Source organism: Haplochromis burtoni, unplaced genomic scaffold (genome assembly GCF_018398535.1).
Source record: "Haplochromis burtoni strain Fernald_Lab_line unplaced genomic scaffold, NCSU_Asbu1 Contig_84, whole genome shotgun sequence".
Lineage (NCBI taxonomy): Eukaryota > Metazoa > Chordata > Actinopteri > Cichliformes > Cichlidae > Haplochromis > Haplochromis burtoni.
This window is the reverse complement of record NW_024582445.1, coordinates 803,433-820,073: the sequence shown is the minus strand read 5'-3', so window position 1 is coordinate 820,073 and position 16,641 is coordinate 803,433. Positions and strand designations below refer to the sequence as shown.

The 16,641-nt window shown below is 36.9% G+C and overlaps 1 protein-coding gene across 1 annotated transcript in view; it reads right to left on the bottom strand.

The window, feature by feature from the left end:
- Nucleotides 1-3,177: 3,177 nt before the first annotated feature.
- ifnlr1 (interferon lambda receptor 1) overlaps nt 3,178-16,641 on the bottom strand; it is a 20,127-nt gene continuing 6,663 nt past the window's right edge. Inside the window, exons 2-8 of the mRNA XM_005925532.2 lie at nt 11,953-12,104; nt 11,036-11,159; nt 9,474-9,649; nt 9,176-9,360; nt 7,526-7,664; nt 6,459-6,589; nt 3,178-5,738 (exon numbers count right to left, since the gene is read on the bottom strand). Coding sequence (XP_005925594.1) covers nt 4,824-5,738; nt 6,459-6,589; nt 7,526-7,664; nt 9,176-9,360; nt 9,474-9,649; nt 11,036-11,159; nt 11,953-12,001 — 1,719 coding nt within the window. The 5' untranslated portion in view covers nt 12,002-12,104 and the 3' untranslated portion in view covers nt 3,178-4,823. The remainder of the gene's footprint in view (nt 5,739-6,458; nt 6,590-7,525; nt 7,665-9,175; nt 9,361-9,473; nt 9,650-11,035; nt 11,160-11,952; nt 12,105-16,641) is intronic.

The following is a 16,641-nucleotide window of genomic DNA, read 5'->3' as shown; positions in this document are numbered from 1 at the left end:
ATTGATCTTTCTGAGTTAACTTTAGTAATTACTTTCAGCAGCTAGATTCTATTCTGACAAGACTGTGCAGCGTAGCCCTACCATTAATTAACACTTTGATCTTGAATATCATCAATCTATCTCTAAACGCCATAAGTCTTTAAGGTTGTGGTAATGAAATCATTACTTAACAAGGCATTGCTTAACCTAGATTTCTTAGCTAATTCTTAGCTAATTTCAAAAGTTCTTGAAAGCATAGTTGTAAAATATTTATAGTAGTATAGTAGTCATATTTACTCCTCTGCAGAATTGAATAATATCTATCTAGTAGATTACAGTTTGTTCATGCAAATGGGGAGAATTCCTTACACATTAAGGTTAATTATGGATGCTTCCCTTAAGCTTCTCTTGCTTGGGTCTCTGTTAAATCCAGAATCAAATTAAAAATCCTTTCCCTCACATACTAGGTTTTGAAATCTAATCACCCATCTAATTTTAAAGACCTCGTGGTACCATATCACCCCAGTAGAGCACTTTGCTCTCAGACTGCTGGCTTGCTTGTGATTCCCAGGACGATTAATAGTGGAGGGGGGTAGAGCATTCAGCTTTCAGGCCTCTCTTCTGAGGAACCAGCTTCCAGTTTAGCTTCAGGAGAAAGACACTCTCTTTACTTTTAAGATTAGGCTATACCTTACATTTTTGATAAATCTTATAGTAAGGGCTTGATAAAGTGAGCCTGAACTCTCTCTTAGTTTTGCCTGGGTCAAAACTAAGGGGGCTGCTATGATGCATTGATCATTTCTTCGTCGCTACCTCTTTTAACTCTTTTTGTTTTTACACCACACTGCATTTAATCATTAGTAGTTATTAAACTCTCTTCCACAGCATGTTTTTGTCCTGTCTCCCTTCCCTAAACACCAACCAATCATGGCAGATAGCCGCCCCTGCTTGATGCTTTTTCTGCTGGAGTTTTCTTCCTGTTAAAACACTACACTGTCGCGAAGTGCTTGCACATAGAGGGTCATCTGATTGTTGGGGTTTTCTTTGTATTATTGTAGTGTCTTTATCTTACAATATAAATCACTTTGAGGGACTATTATTGTGATTGGTGCTATATAAATAAAACTGAATAAAATTGAACTGCTTTTCAGCTCCAGCACTCTACTAATGTTAAACAATATCTACTTTTCCCTTTATGTTTCAGACCTATTCTCTCTTCAAGAACTGATGAACCCATTCATTTATATGTAAAGGGCAGAGCAGGAGCCCCATGTTCATTCAGACGCTTGTATTTGGATGAAGAGAGTTGCAGAACACCCAAGGGCTGTGAACTCTATTGCACAAAATACTTTGTGTCTACTTTTTTGCACAGAACAGCGAAGCAAAATTGAACCTTAGCTATCAGCATCATCCACTAATGCAGGAGTTATATTGTTCCTTTAAAAATAAAGTGAAACACAGTACTAGTTTTATAAAAGATACAAGATAAACAAAAAAGCCCTCATGGGGAAGCTGTCTGGACAACCTGGCATTATCTTTGACTTTTAAAACCAATAATCTGCTGCACAATCTGTCACATTAGACGGTATCACTTCTTTGTTTCCATGTAGCTGTCTAGGTGCTTTACTTCTGTGTCACACATTTCCAGGAGCTTTGGATTTCAAGTAATTTCTACCAGGCAGCATGGTCATAAATCTAAGCTTCTGACATGTTCATAATGTAAGTTCATGTCGATATCGTGTCTCAGGATGTATTGATTTAATTGTGTGGTTATTTTTCATACTGTGTGCGTGCGTGTGTGTGTGTGTTTGTAAAAAATTTTTGTCACTGTCCTACAAAGTGCACTCTGCAAATTGTGTTTCCATGATATATGAAGCTGCTCCTTTTGTTATATTGAGGGCATTGTGTTTTTGTTACTGATGCAACTTTGAAATTAGATTTGCCACTACTAATTTGGCTTTGAAACCTGTATATTACCTTGAATGATTTATCATATCTTGACATTACCTGCAAAATATAATTAATTTTATTTTGTTTATTTTGTCCACTTAAGCTGCACCCCTCCCCCCTCCCCCCCGCTGCCCCAAAAAAAAGGGGAAAAAAAGGAAAAAGTCATAGTACAGCGGCGTATAGTAGTTACAATGAATCTGTTATTCTGATTAGATATTTACGGCTTGTTTTGAGTGAAGTATTGCATATCACTTACTTTTTTCTTTGTTTCCTACTTATAGGTCAGCTTTTCATTGGAAAATATCTTATTAGCATATCTGGTAACAGTTGTATAACTAAGCTAACAATGGGCATTAAATCTGAGATGCGCACAAAAGCTTATACTGTATCATGTCTTGAAGTTAGCTACACTTTTCCCCTTTTCAGTTTGAACAGTGAATGGAAGGATCATTTTCTCTCCTAGCTACTCAGAAAAAACCCAAACAAAACAATGGACTCTCATTTTAGGCTACAGATACAGTTGCCAACAATGCTGTGTATTTTTTGTATATAAACTCAAATCACAATCAATTGGGTCAGCCTTTCTTAGATTCTTTAGGCTATAATTTAAACTGGGCGACCGTGGCTCAGGGGGTTGGGAATCGCATAACCGGAAGGTCGCCTGTTCGATCCCTGGGCTCTCTGTCCTGGTCGTTGTGTCCTTGGGTAAGACACTTTACCCTACTTGCCTACTGGTGTTGGCCAGAGGGGCCGATGGCGCGATATGGCAGCCTCGCTTCTGTCAGTCTACCCCAGGGCAGCTGTGGCTACAACTGTAGCTTGCCTCCACCAGTGTATGAATGTGAGAGTGAATGAATAGTGGTATTGTAAAGCGCTTTGGGTGCCTTGAAAAGCGCTATATAAATCCAATCCATTATTATTATTACCCCCTCTGAGCGTGCCTTCTAACCATTTAACCATTTAATGACATTTCTATTCTCAGTGTGCAGTCTGTTGCTAAATCAGTGCCACTTGTGATTTTCAACATAACAACTGTTTTTTTAAACTGTTAAGCACGAGACTTTTACAGCATGTTCTCCCAGGCAGAAGTAGAAAAACAAAGCTACTTTATCATCATTAGTTGACTGAAAACATGCACTTAGCAACAGGCGGTTGAGTTGAACTTTGGATTCTTTGCACCGTCCACATCACCTCTTTATTACGTGACAAGGTCAATGTGTACGGCATGTTGCAAGAACTTTCAGTATGTTACAAAACAGATGCAAATTTATTTCGTTGGCATGGTTTTTTCACATAAGCACTGTCTAACCAATATTTTGGTTAGTGAATGCCCATTAATCAAAACATTTCTTAGACATTTCTTCAGAATATGTTCAGAGTTTTCCCAATCAAGCTTGCATACAGAACTGTGTCTCTGCTACACTCACACTGCAACAGTTTCTAAGGAAGTTCTCCAGTATATAGACATTTTAATAATTTCCAGTAATAACTCAAAACTGAAAATGACACTTTCACAAATTTTACTGTAGAACATGTTACTCAATGGTTGTTATTAAACTCTTATCTCTTAATGCTACTCAGACTTGCAAAGATGAACTTCCAACATAAACAGTAAGTGGAAATTTACAAAGTGTAAATAAAGAACACAGACAGATTATATATCATCTGTTATAAAACAGACGTCTAAAATGTGCTGTACAAAGTTCACATGTGACTCACATCACATGGTTTCAACACACCTGACATTATTACTTTATAGGTGTATTTAAAAGTCTGCACTGACGCTATTAAAAGCCTCAGTGTTATCTACATGGCGTGTGTGGAAACCAACGCCACCTTCTAATATATGTGATACCGTCTGTTTCCTTCTGCTGGAAGAACAGCAAACATTGAGTTCGTAAACATTGCGATGAAAAAAACCATTTCTTTTTATATACATAAATGTAGCCATTTCATGAATTGTACATCTGTTAACACTGAAATATGCTGATGAGAAAAGAAATTGAATATATTGTTGTCCTGCAGACATTCAGTCATTTTACTCCCATTTTAAACACCTCAATATGTGACAATAAGTGTCGGGCTCAGTCTGCTGCTGTGTTCAGCCACTATGCAATCGCATTTGTTTCCCCATCTAATCTTTAAGGCTGATCGCCCACATTGTAATTTAAAAATGACCAGACTGGATTTGTGTATTTAGGGTTTGTAATAAGTTGCAACATGTTGTCAAAGAGATAACACACAAACACGCATGCTTGTGATGTGTCATTAGAGTTTTGGGAGTTATTAATAGTGTGCAACTTTTTCTTTTTGTTGCCCATTACATAAAATGTGAGATATGCTATGAATTCCCTAAGAAATGAGATGTTTGTTGACACCTATTCACTTCACTTTAGACATTACACAATGACATATTCAGAACAGATGTTATTAGTTTGGAAGGAGGTAAACTTTGGCTGTTTAACCTCATATAAAATGCAAATTATGTTGTTGTTTTTTGGGTTTTTTTGTTTTTTTTAAGTGGGTTTTTTGGCTAAAAAGTGACAGTGACAAAGAATTTGCAGAATTTATAAACAGCAAATGCACCCAGGCTTTTAAATGTAAACCCAGTTAGTTTCTACCAATATTTTGCAATTGTCAGATAATAAATAAAAATATACAAAAATATACGATACAAACAGGAAAATATGCCACGCATAGGAGTGAAATGTACTTAACAATTCAGAGGCAGTTCTCCATCTTGAACAACACAGTGTGTTGCTAACCCACCCATCTACTGGAGTTCTGCCTCCAAAGTACTGTCAGTCCTCCCGTCAAAAAAACAGAGAAATGTTCTCTATAGTTATTCAAGGACCGGGATGTGTGGGTGGGGGTTAGGGGTCAATCAAAGTCTATTATTCTTGAATTCTTATTGTCCAACTTCCCAGGAAAATTGGTCTTGATTTCTCTTCTTCTCCCTGGTCTTCAACTTCCTCATTGTCGTCGTCTTCCATTTTGGAGCCATTGCAGGTCCACATGTAGTTTGTCCTTCTGCAACTGTCTATAATAGAAGGTCCGCTACATAATTCAGGCATCCAGTTTTGCTTGTATCCTGATTCAAATGAGACATCACTCGATAGTGTAGTCTCACATTCCTTGTCAGAATCTGGAATAAGTGGTTGAGATGGAGAAAAACGGGTGGTGCAGTATGAGTGGGTCGGTGTCGTTGAAGAGCTATCGTCACATCCAGAATCGGACCACTCTGAGCTATTTAAGCTGAGCAAGGAAGCTAACGATGACTCATCCATAGAGGGTATGAGGTCTGATAGGAGAGGTTTTCTCTCTTTGTTTGACAGGCATGTTGCATCACTATTGCTGCTCTGTGACTGAAAATTGAGGAAAGGCAACATGAGTTTTCCATTGATATCCCGCACTGTGTGCAGCAGCAGCTTCCCATCTGGGTTGGTGTCACAAGAATCAGCATCCGGTAATGGTCTTTCACGTTCAGTGACAGCCTCCTGAATGTCATCATTCTCTTTAGGTAGAACAGCCACAGAACTGTAGATGTCAGAGGACTGGGCACTTGTGTCCTCAGAATTTGGAGTTCTGCGTGTTCCTGTGTCCACAGAGGAGCCAGTGTGGTCTTGCCAGGGAGGGAAAGGGATGTCCTGGGGGGAATAGCCTCCATTCCAAACTGAAGGCCCATTTTTATTCATCTGGATTTTGGCATAAACTATTTCATCCATGTGAGGGCATACATCGACTTGAGAAATTACGAGAGTTCTATCTGGATCCTGCAGTATCTTAGGGGTTTCAGAAGTGGTTACCTCCTGTTTCCAAAACAATGAAGCGATATGGATCAGTCAAACACACACGATTTGAACAATTGATAAAAGTATTTTTAGGTCTACCAAGCTGTTTAGAAATCTGTAGTCAATGCTACATTTTTTTAAATTAATTTTTACTGAGCCTCAAGATTGTAGTACAGAGATATAGATGTAACAAAATCACAATCCTTTTTATATATACCCCCCCCCCCCAAAAAAAAAGAATGAAGTACATCAAATTTCACCATATTTAAAGAAGTGCACCTAAAGGGCAATCGCTCGCACAAAATTAATCGCCATCTCAACAATAAGGGTATACGGTGACTGCCAGGTGAATGTCAGATGGGTATGGTTTTCCATCCATCCATCCATTCGCGTCCGCTTAACCTGTTCAGGGTCGCGGGGGGTATGGTTTTCATTTTCTCTAAATGTTTTAGCAATATATCCCAGTTAATGCTACGTTGATACAAAAAGCAAAGAGAGCATACACAGACTACAAAAAACACCTGTTACCAAACCATGACTCACTGCACATGCTCCTTTGACTTTACTAAAACAACACCCACCGTGTTTCATTGTTTGTATCTTAAGTTGATGGTACACTTTATCAAACTGAATCTGTGTTGAGTTAGTGATGTGCAATTGATATTGATTTTCCGGTAAGACAACATTTCCTTGTGTGACAGTAAGGAAGGACACAAAGACACAAAACAATGGCCTTACCAGTGCTTGTGTCATGCTCTTTGACTTTCCACCTTTCACATATTTGCACGTACACACAGCTGATACTATGACTAAGGCAACCACACCAGCCGCAATCAAGAGAAGCCATCGCAGAAGCATCCACGGATTTTCTGAAATAGAGGAAAGGTTGTTTGATAGACATGTTACAGGAAAATGCTTGAGCACTTAAAAGCAGGGAGCTATAAAACTTCCCAGGGTGACGTGCATGCTTAGGAATGTTCTCAAGGAGTATCCTGACTACACCTGTCACACAGAGCACATGAATACAGATATTCCTGAATTTCCGGTATGTAGAAGTATTTTCGAGATGAACTTGAATGATAGTTAACTGTAACTCCTCTAAAATAATACAGAAATGGATTTTCTGTGAAAACTCCTTTGCACTTGTGGCTTTTACTGTCATATATGGCACTAAGGAATGTACACTGGCAAGCACAGGTGAGAACATTATCTTTGCAAGTCCAATGTGTAATCTTATCTCTTGCCTAATCGAGTTCACAATAATAGGGGTAGATTTTTTAAAAAGATTACATTTTTAGTACAGATTTACAGAAGGAACAGCGTGTTTATTGTGTAGCCTCATTTTCTGCTTCATTGCAGTGCCAGTGAGTGCCTCATCTGTGTGGTGCAGATGCAAAGGCTTTAAGAAGCGCTGATTTATAACAAACTGTCTTGATTTATTATCAAACACTGCAGTCACTCGAAGAAATTTGTGCAGTCTGATTAAAGTCAAATGTAAAAGAAAAAGCAGCATTTTCAAGCATCTTAATTTTTGCATTTTCTCTTCAGCAGGTGGACCCTTGAAAGCTTCCTATGGGGTTGTCAAGCAGCACACAATTTTCTCAAGTGAAACCTGATTTTTGTAAATATTATCAGGGTACAGGAGTTTTAAAAAAGGTACACAAGTATTAACATTCAAAACTGACATCAAGTTTTGTTGTTCAAAAACAGTCCATCATAGTTTGAATACCAACAAACAAACAACCAACATATTCATGTTTGAATAAAATGATATTTTTATATGCTGTTGCCATTATTGTGCTAACCTGGCAGTGTTACACAGAAGGAGGCGCTCTCACTGCTCGGGCGACCCCAGTCAGAAGATGGTTTGTAGATGACTGTGCCGCAGTATTTAGACTTCTTCTTTAAGTTGATGCTGAACTGGCCAGTGTGGTTCTCAAAGTGCTAGAGGAAAAATACGTTCATATTAATGATAGTTGTGTAGTCACAGGTTAGAGCAATCAAACACATTTTGCTGTGTTCTGTTATAATGTACAGGAGAACTAAACATGAACTAATGGTAAATGCTTTTTAAAATAATTTAGAATATGTTTCTCAGCTTGTTACGAAGTTTAAAATGCATGTCAGGGGCCCACTTACAATATAGAGATCAGATTTTATCCAGATCAAGCTTCAGTTCAGTTTAAAATTCAGTTATTCAAAGCCAGTGTGGATTGGTTGTCATAGTAAGATAACCAAAGCCACGAAGTCAAACACAATTCGAAAGCAGGTTTATTTAATGTAAACATATTGGAACAATAAAGGATGTCATGGCATCACCCGACCGTGACTGTCTTGACATTAGCAAAGGCGTTCACATGGAAGAGAGCACTGCATAATTTGTCTCGATCCTTTTGTCTTGATCCATAGTAGAAAAATAACACTTAGGCAAGGAGAGAATAATTCAGTTATGTCATTTTCTAGCAGTCCATATTTGGAAAAAAGATGGGATTTCCTGCCACTGCAGGTAATCAGTTACAGAAGAAAATGGAATCAGCACTCCTTATTCACAACCCTTTAAAATGGCCTTTTAATGTAGCTCTTAGTTTTTTCCCTGATCTTTTGCTTTGGACTCTAATCTGATTTTTCCTATTTTGTGTTTGCATTGTCTCCTTGTTTAAAAATACTTAAAACTCAACCCTATTCTTATGCATTTGTACGCTTCAAGCTAGAAAAAAAAAGTTTCTAGTCAACAACATTAATTTCTCTATGCTCTTTAGTAGTAAAATAACATACAACAACACCCACCCCCAATAATCAGAGCCCACTTGACAAAATGATACAGAAGATAAAAATACAGATATGCAGTTAAGCTCAATACTCATGTTGTATTTTTTTTTTACCCTTTTATTCACATGAAACATAAATATATCTCCCTAACGTCTGCTAGTGTTTGTTAGTGCGTACTTATGAGTCATTAGTCCTTAGCAAAATATGGCAGTGCAGTGAAACATTATAATATGTCATTGATCACTCATTTACACTATGCTTAACTTTCCTCTGATCACTTAGTTGTTGTGTTTGTAGCTTTCCAAAAACGTGTTGCCAACAGGGAAGTTGAAGATGTGTCCTCTGGTGGTCATAGTATTAAAAACATCCATAATGCACTTGAAGGCTGTTAATTTACTCTTATCAGGTGTTATAAATGCTATAAATACTATCAGTGAATGGCTAATATTAGCCAATATATATTGGTTGGGCTCAAATAATAAGAATTACCAGAGTTGAGCTTTTTTTAATGTGTGTAGACTGGTTCACTGTTCTTACTGATACATACAGTTGTTGTCATCAGCAAACAGTAGTAGATTAAATGTCTATATTTTTTAAATTTATTGTCATTTTGGTTTCACTTGTGCCGTATTTTACACAATAGATAGATATGCACAGTATGTTTTATATTGTAAATTCCCACTCACCGCTGTAGCCCAATCTGGGTAGTATAAATTCAAGGTATAGATAAATTTAGTCTTGAATGGCACTTTTCTGCCGTTAATGATGATGTCTGCAATGGAGACTCCATTTGGTCCCACAGGCAAGGTGACATTAACAAACAGAGACGACTCTGTTGTGGATGTAGACAAGATGGGTGGACCAAAAATAGCTATGGAGAAAAGATGAAGATGGGGAAAAAAAGATGAATCGATGAATATTGCGATATAATAGTTCTTACTATAAGATGCAAGGAAATGTATGATTGAGTATGGGTATTCTTACTGTGTTCTGAAGGTTTAAACCTTGTCTCAGTGGAACCGTGAGCTCTGCCATTAACCAACACCTTAGCGTGGTAAGAAACATCATAAACAAAGGGCGTTTCTGCCGTCAGGTCACAGTACAGGACAGTGATATTCTGACACTCATCTTTTATCTTGTATGACTGATCGCTATCATCACTGTAAAGAGAGTAGTACAATATAATCAGATTTTGATAGCAAAGTATATTAATAATGATTCATTATAATCCTTGTATATCATAAAAAGTTGTGAAAACCAGCATTCAAGCACTGAAAATATTATGCGCCTCAATGGCTGCACTGAATTCACAGAATTCTCCATAATCATTTTACCACACATACGTTTTTTTTTTATTTGAGAGAGACAAATGAGCATTTTTTGTTAATAAGAAACCATTATCCTGCAGGCATGCTAGTCTTTCTCTGCAGCTAAAATGAAGCTGAAAATCACTCCAGAAATTTCAAGTGACAGTAGCTGGGAGAAAAGTCAATTGGATAGGAGGAGCACTTGACATTTGTCTAAGAAACTACATCATGATTAATTGGACAAGATGACATTTCCACTTTGTGGAGGCCGTTTGTAGAGACTGATTGAAAAGAGTAAAAAAAGAAATCAGCTTGGAAGCTTCATATGAGTATTGCAGCTCTCTTTAGTGACGAAAGCAGCATAGAAACAAACACGTAGGCTGCTAATCACTTGTAACAAGCCTTATTTTTTTGGAGATATTTAGACGTGCTTTAGAAGTTTTCTAAGCCACACAACAGCATGATAAACTTGACTAACTGTGGGATTTTTGAGGCACGTTGTGAGTCACTGTGTTTTTATAAACACACATGTAGGGGAGGAGAGAAAGGGGGAAAAGTGGTGGTGAGGGAAAGCAACAGAGGGGCCTCTACTCTTTGCAAAATAGATTTCTAGATCCTGACAGATAAGAATGGCAATTTTCTATGTTTTTGTATGAAGAGATCCAATCTCAAATCTCCAAAAACCGTCATCAAAAATGTATGAATCTTTAGAAAAGGCCTGAAATCAGCTTAGATTTTATCAGGATTTACTCAAAGAGTAATTGAATATTTGTTTTTGTCTCTGCAGTAGCCTGTATGTGAGCTCAGAAACAGAACAGTATTTTTCCACTGCAGTGGGGTAGTTCATGGAAGGACCATTAACAGTGTGTGTCTGTGGCAATTTTAGTCTTTTTTTAAATGTCTTTAGTAAACATACAGAAATGATAAAACAGAGATTAAGATTATTTTATACAAGTCATGTGAGCAGAGGACATTTGTAAAAATAAGCAAGGTTTTGTCCAGCATGCCATACCTGCCATCGCAACACTACATCTATATACAACCCTAAATCATGTGGCACCCAGCCCTGTGTTCTTAACTTGTTGTCAAGTTGCATTATAACTTTTCCACGACAGTTTGTAATGAGACACCAGCAACACTTGGCAAAAAAGTGTGTTTGCATTGGCCCCTTATATCAGAGCAACAGCGCAGGGAAAGTACAGCTGTCACATAATCTTGCATCAATCATGCTGGACTTACTTCTTGTACTTGACACTATAGAGTAACCTTTGCCCTGGAAAATCACTCTTTGCAGGATCCCAGTGGAGTATGTTATTGAAATTCCTGGAGTTAAATTGCACTGTGACATTGCCAGTTGAGGATTCTGTAAAGACAAAGGGAAAAGTCTGTCAGTCTTTTGCTACAAATAATAATCCTTTGTTTGAATAAGTGATTTCTTTTGATAGTATTTTTAAAACCAATAAATTCAAAATGAGTCATTTCTGTTGCTTTTTCTTAATACAGTCGGTCTAAAAGCATTCGTGCCCTCAGCTAATACAGCTGCCTGAATTTTGAACTAAAGAGGGTAGCAGTTACCCAGTATAACTGAACTGAGCACACACTGGATTGGGACTGCGGGGAGATCATTTAAGATGGGCTTTGTTTCAACAGGTGGCTGAAACTCAAGAAGCTCTTGGTTCCTTTTCCAGTCATATCTTTGATACATGGATATAAAACTCGGCCATTTCCCAGGCTGTGACTCAGGATGGGAAACCATATCCTTTACAAGCTGCATTTTGGAGTCAAACCATACGCACAGATTTAGTGGTTCAACAGCGCAGATTGTATTATTATATTTCAATTTTAAAGTGCATGAAGTTTATCGAAAGCTTGAAATTTGGACACAGTAAATTCAGAATTAGCTTTTTTAAAAATTAGTGGTTCAATGTCATCTATTAAAGACTCCATTTTTTTTTTTTTTGTGGTCATTTACAATGACCAAGGAGTTCTCGGTCACCGAAACTCTTTCATTTCAAATAAGAGGGAATAACTCAATTCTGCAAGTGTTTCTTTTTTATTTCTGCTGTTAGAAAATAATGATCCATTTAGTGTAAGCCTGCCTCTAGTTGACACCTGTAAATAAGAGAAAAAGATCCAAATTAACTTGCTGTACTCACCAAAGCAGAAAAAGAGAAGCATCATAATGTTCATGAACCACATCTTCATCACTTATGTGGGCTCCAAAAATTCCAGGTAGTTCTGCTCTCTTTTAAGTAAAACCAAAAAAATACAAAAAAGGGGGGAAAGAAACACACACACACAAACACACCTGCATAAAAAAGCTACCTGATGTCAGAAATCTTCCCAAACAAAACCTGAATGAATGTGAAAAACGCTGTTAAGTCCTGGAGCTGAATAAGGTTTCAAAGCATTTCCCTGCCTCTGCTTCTCAACCATCTCTGATGCGATCTAGGAAAGGAGTGGCTTTACTCAGGTGTGCAGGTGTACTGGACTTTGACTTGCCATAACTTTGTTCCTGTTTTTCTTCTTGCTATATGTCCCGCCCATTTTCTGTTTCCAGAATTACAACTTCCTTCTTTCTTCCCTCCCTCCTCACCTTGAGTCAGTCAATCTCTCTCTGGACTTGTCTTTCAGGTTTTCATGGTTTACTGGAAATGATCGAGATTTGAAACTGGAAAAAACAGAAAGTGAAAGAAAAAAAACTTTGCGTATATATGGGTCACAGACCACCGTTATATATGCTGAAACAGCCTAGGGTTTACACTTATAACACACAGTTCAGGCAATAAATACATAGATGTGTAAGTTATGTCACAGTTTCTGTAAGTGTAGTACTGTCTGATTCAGAAAGCTGTGGGATATGTGCTGTGGAATTCTACCTGTTTTGGAGGTTACAATGAAAAGATTAAGGAACAATGCCCAGTGGTTACAAGATACTGGCTCATTCACACAGATCATCTGCCAGTAGGCTTGGCTGGTACTAGAAACTCATTTTCTTTTGTTCTTTGCATGATTCACAGTTCCATATAAACCTTACTTATAGGCGTTGGACCCTCTTAGTTAATTCTATGTGATTTTAATGACTCTACCTTTGAGGCAGGCTTTGCTTGCTTTAAACCAGCTTTCTTGTGATTGGCTGCTCCTTCCATACAGAAGTCTGCCCTCACAGACATACATCACATACATATATAGACGCTTATGCCCCATCCATCCATCCAAAAATCTTTTTAATTAGATATTAGCTTCATATAGATTGGTTATAGGTATTATTTTTCATTTGTTTTTATTTGAAACATTGCATAAGATTATCTGAAATGGTTTGCATCCTGAAAAATAAAATGGCATGTCATCTATAGCAAAAGTTTGCTGATGGTTGAAAATCTGTTAAGTTCTTTTCTTGATTTTCTGACAACAACAATTATAAACAGACTGGAAGAGAGCAACATTATGAAGTAAAACAAAAGTTAATTGTAAAAGTGTACTTGATATTAAACTCTTTATGCTGTACTGTTGACATAAAATGGTTGCGCACGAAAGTCAATGGCTCAAACACAGAAAAGAACGGGTGACTGATCACGTGAAAAAATGAATGCAACCCAAGTTCGTTGGCACAGTTATCGCTTTCAAACAGAGGCCTAGTAGATTGCCTGGTTAATGTTTCTCATGGCAGAGAGTTTGATTTGTTTGAACAGGAAATACATGGTTATATGGCTTGAATATCCTTGTCTTACACTCATCAAAAAACAGGCTCCTGGCTCCTGAAAAGAAGTGCGTAAGCTAAGTTGAAAGCTTAATGGGCAATTCATGGGTTTCAGAGTTCAAATTCCTCAGCCTAATTTTAGATTTTCATCTAAATTTTTAAATACATATTAAAAAAGTAACCAAGGTTACCAAAAGATTTTATGATTTTTCGCTCACTTAAATTAATGTGTAATCTCTTGGCGACAAGCAGCATACTAAACAATTAGGCACTTTATGACAATATATAATGAGGCAATTAAAATTTTGGACCAAAGAGCTATAGGGGCACAACTTAAGAAATTAAACATGTTAAATTTTGATAATTTTTATCACATTCACTAATCCAAAGTTAACACATAAATATTTACATAATCAGGCTACCCTGGTACTCAGTGACCTTGTGGTTCCTCTTAAAGTTCTGAGTTTAGAAACACTCAGAGCACTTACTGAAAATTATGAGATGTGTGTATTTTTTATATATAAATTGCTTATGTTATTGATTTTAAAGTCAGCTTAGGTTCTTAACGTTGTGGTGTTGTGATGTTCATGCGACATATTTGTCCCCATTCATTATCTTTTTTTAAATACATAGGCAGACATCTCAAAGCTGGGAGTGCCTATTTTATATAATAGGAATGCAGTTATTATGCAATATTGGATAAACGTGTTAGGCATCAGTAGCTCTCACAGTTAAAACAGACGCCCTGTTTGAAGGGAAATGTAGTTTTACGTGTTGATGCAGTCATGCTTAAGTGAACTTTGGACTTGTAAGTCTTCAAAAACATATTTATTTATATAAATGTTAGATACTCGTAATTTTTTTATCCGACAGACTTCCGGCTCACAGGATACTTACTGTTAAGGTTGTTAAATGTACAGCTAATCTTTAATCCAGAAACACTGCAGGTCTCACGGGGAAGCAAAGTGATCACATTAAAATATTGTATGCCACTCTGAGCTTTAGAGTCATAAGTTTCATCGTTAATTGCTCGCTTATGTGGCAAAGGGCAAATCATAATCAAATTTAACAAAACAACAAGCTGACAAAGACTGACTTTGAGAGTTATGACCGTAAGTCACAATTTAAAATGCTCCCACGATTTGAAAAGCAAAACTTATTTCTACTTGGCCTCTAACCCTCATTCTTTCCCTGTTTTAATGTGATTAGATTTTGTGATGGCGCCTAGTTTTCTGATAAATTATGCATGCTCTTATAATCTGTGGGCTTGTTCAATTAAAACTAAGAAGTAAATGTCATTGTTTTGCTTTGCCTTCCCACTCTTTTTTTGAACAAAATTAATACATTAAAGCATTGAAACCAGCTCTTAGAACAAAGTATATACATGAGGTGTATATGAGAATGATTTTGAAATCCAAAATGCTCTTTTCTACTACATATTGACATATAGGTGATGGAATCATAAACACAGAAGCAATATCTGTAGGTCAGGATGAAGTGTTTTATGGTGATTTGATGTTTGCCCCTGAAACTAATATAGACTATTTTGCTAGACTTCTTTACTTTGACAATAAGGTTTAAAGAAAAATACTAAAAGCGAGCAGTTTGCTGCTGAAATACAAGCCTGAGGTTCCCCCTCAACAGAAAAGTCTTAAGTCTTGCGTAAACATCTTATAAAGATGTCTTTTTAAAAAATCCTTTACAGAATGAAACAAAGCATATCAGGAGTTAACATAGATCGCATGCAGTCTAACAACCTCTCTTACTAATTTAGGTCTCTTTCTTCCTAATAACTGTAATAACTTCAATGCTTGCCATGACAAGCATTGAAGAAGGTGTAATACACAATATACTAGCCTTGAAGTGGCTAAACAACAAAAACAGACTCTACTGGGCTGTCAAAGCTGATGTATGACTCTGCTTTCTGCATCTAGACACTATGCTAAAGAGCAAGTAAAGGCAAAAAAAGAAGAAAAAACACTACTTTACAAATTAAAACTACTTTGAACAAACAAAACCACAATATAAAAGAAATCTGTGCTTGTACAGAGTTTCCAATGACTTTTTGTTATAAAAAACGTTATTATTATTATTATTTTTTTTTGGAGAACATTTTGTTTGTGAAAGAATCTTTGCTTTTCCTATTGTGGTCAAATTAAATTACAACAGGAGAAACAAAAGCTGTGATTTTCTTTTAGACACAGCCTGTGGAAGAGATGTGATGCACTTCTGTAGCCTCTTGCACTTCAAGAACATCATCAATGAACCATCCTGTGCACTGTCACAGCAAATCAGATGTATCTCGTGTGTCTTATCTCACCAGCCTGTTTGAGCCAGATCTTTGATCTGGTTCAATAAACGTGGGTTGAAAAGAACAGGTCCTGGTTCTGGACCAGGTCTCACGTTGAAGAGAAGCCATGTGATTATTATTCAATGCCATAGAAATATTGCAGAAGCAAAGGTAATCATTACAAATAAGGGTTTATTTAAGAACAGAATTTCTTTAAAATGACTAATATGTTTCATTCGTTTTCTTTGTTGATGATCATGATCTATCTTTAATTTTCACTGAAAGTGAAAAAGCAGATTAAAAACCAGTGGAGTAAAAATATATTGAGTTCAGGATCAGAAGCATCTTTGATCAGTCAGCAGTGTCATTCATTATTTGACAAAACTGAATACACAGAGAATTTTTCCCTGCACTTTCTACAACAATGCAGGTGTAAGGAAGCATTGCTTGTGCAAAAAAGCCTGATTATCCCAAAAAAGCATACTGTAACGAAATATAAGCAAGGGGAAGACAGCCCTATTCATACTCACACATTCACACAGTCACAGGGAATGAAGGAAAATTAAAACACGGTGGAAAGAATAGGAACTGGAAACAGGACAGAACAGGAAATGAATAAACTAATATAAACAGTAACTGGATTTAAGAACTGAAATTTGCAAATCACAGGAAAATGACAGCCTTCCCCTGATTTGCAGCTCCACCCTGTATTCTATAGTAAAAATAGCTAATTATATATCCCCATGGGAAATTATTTTGGTTACAGTGCTCCACTACAAACAGTAACACAGACAGACAATACACTAAGTAAGAAATGGCACAATATATACATGTATGTATGTCTCAATAAGTGAT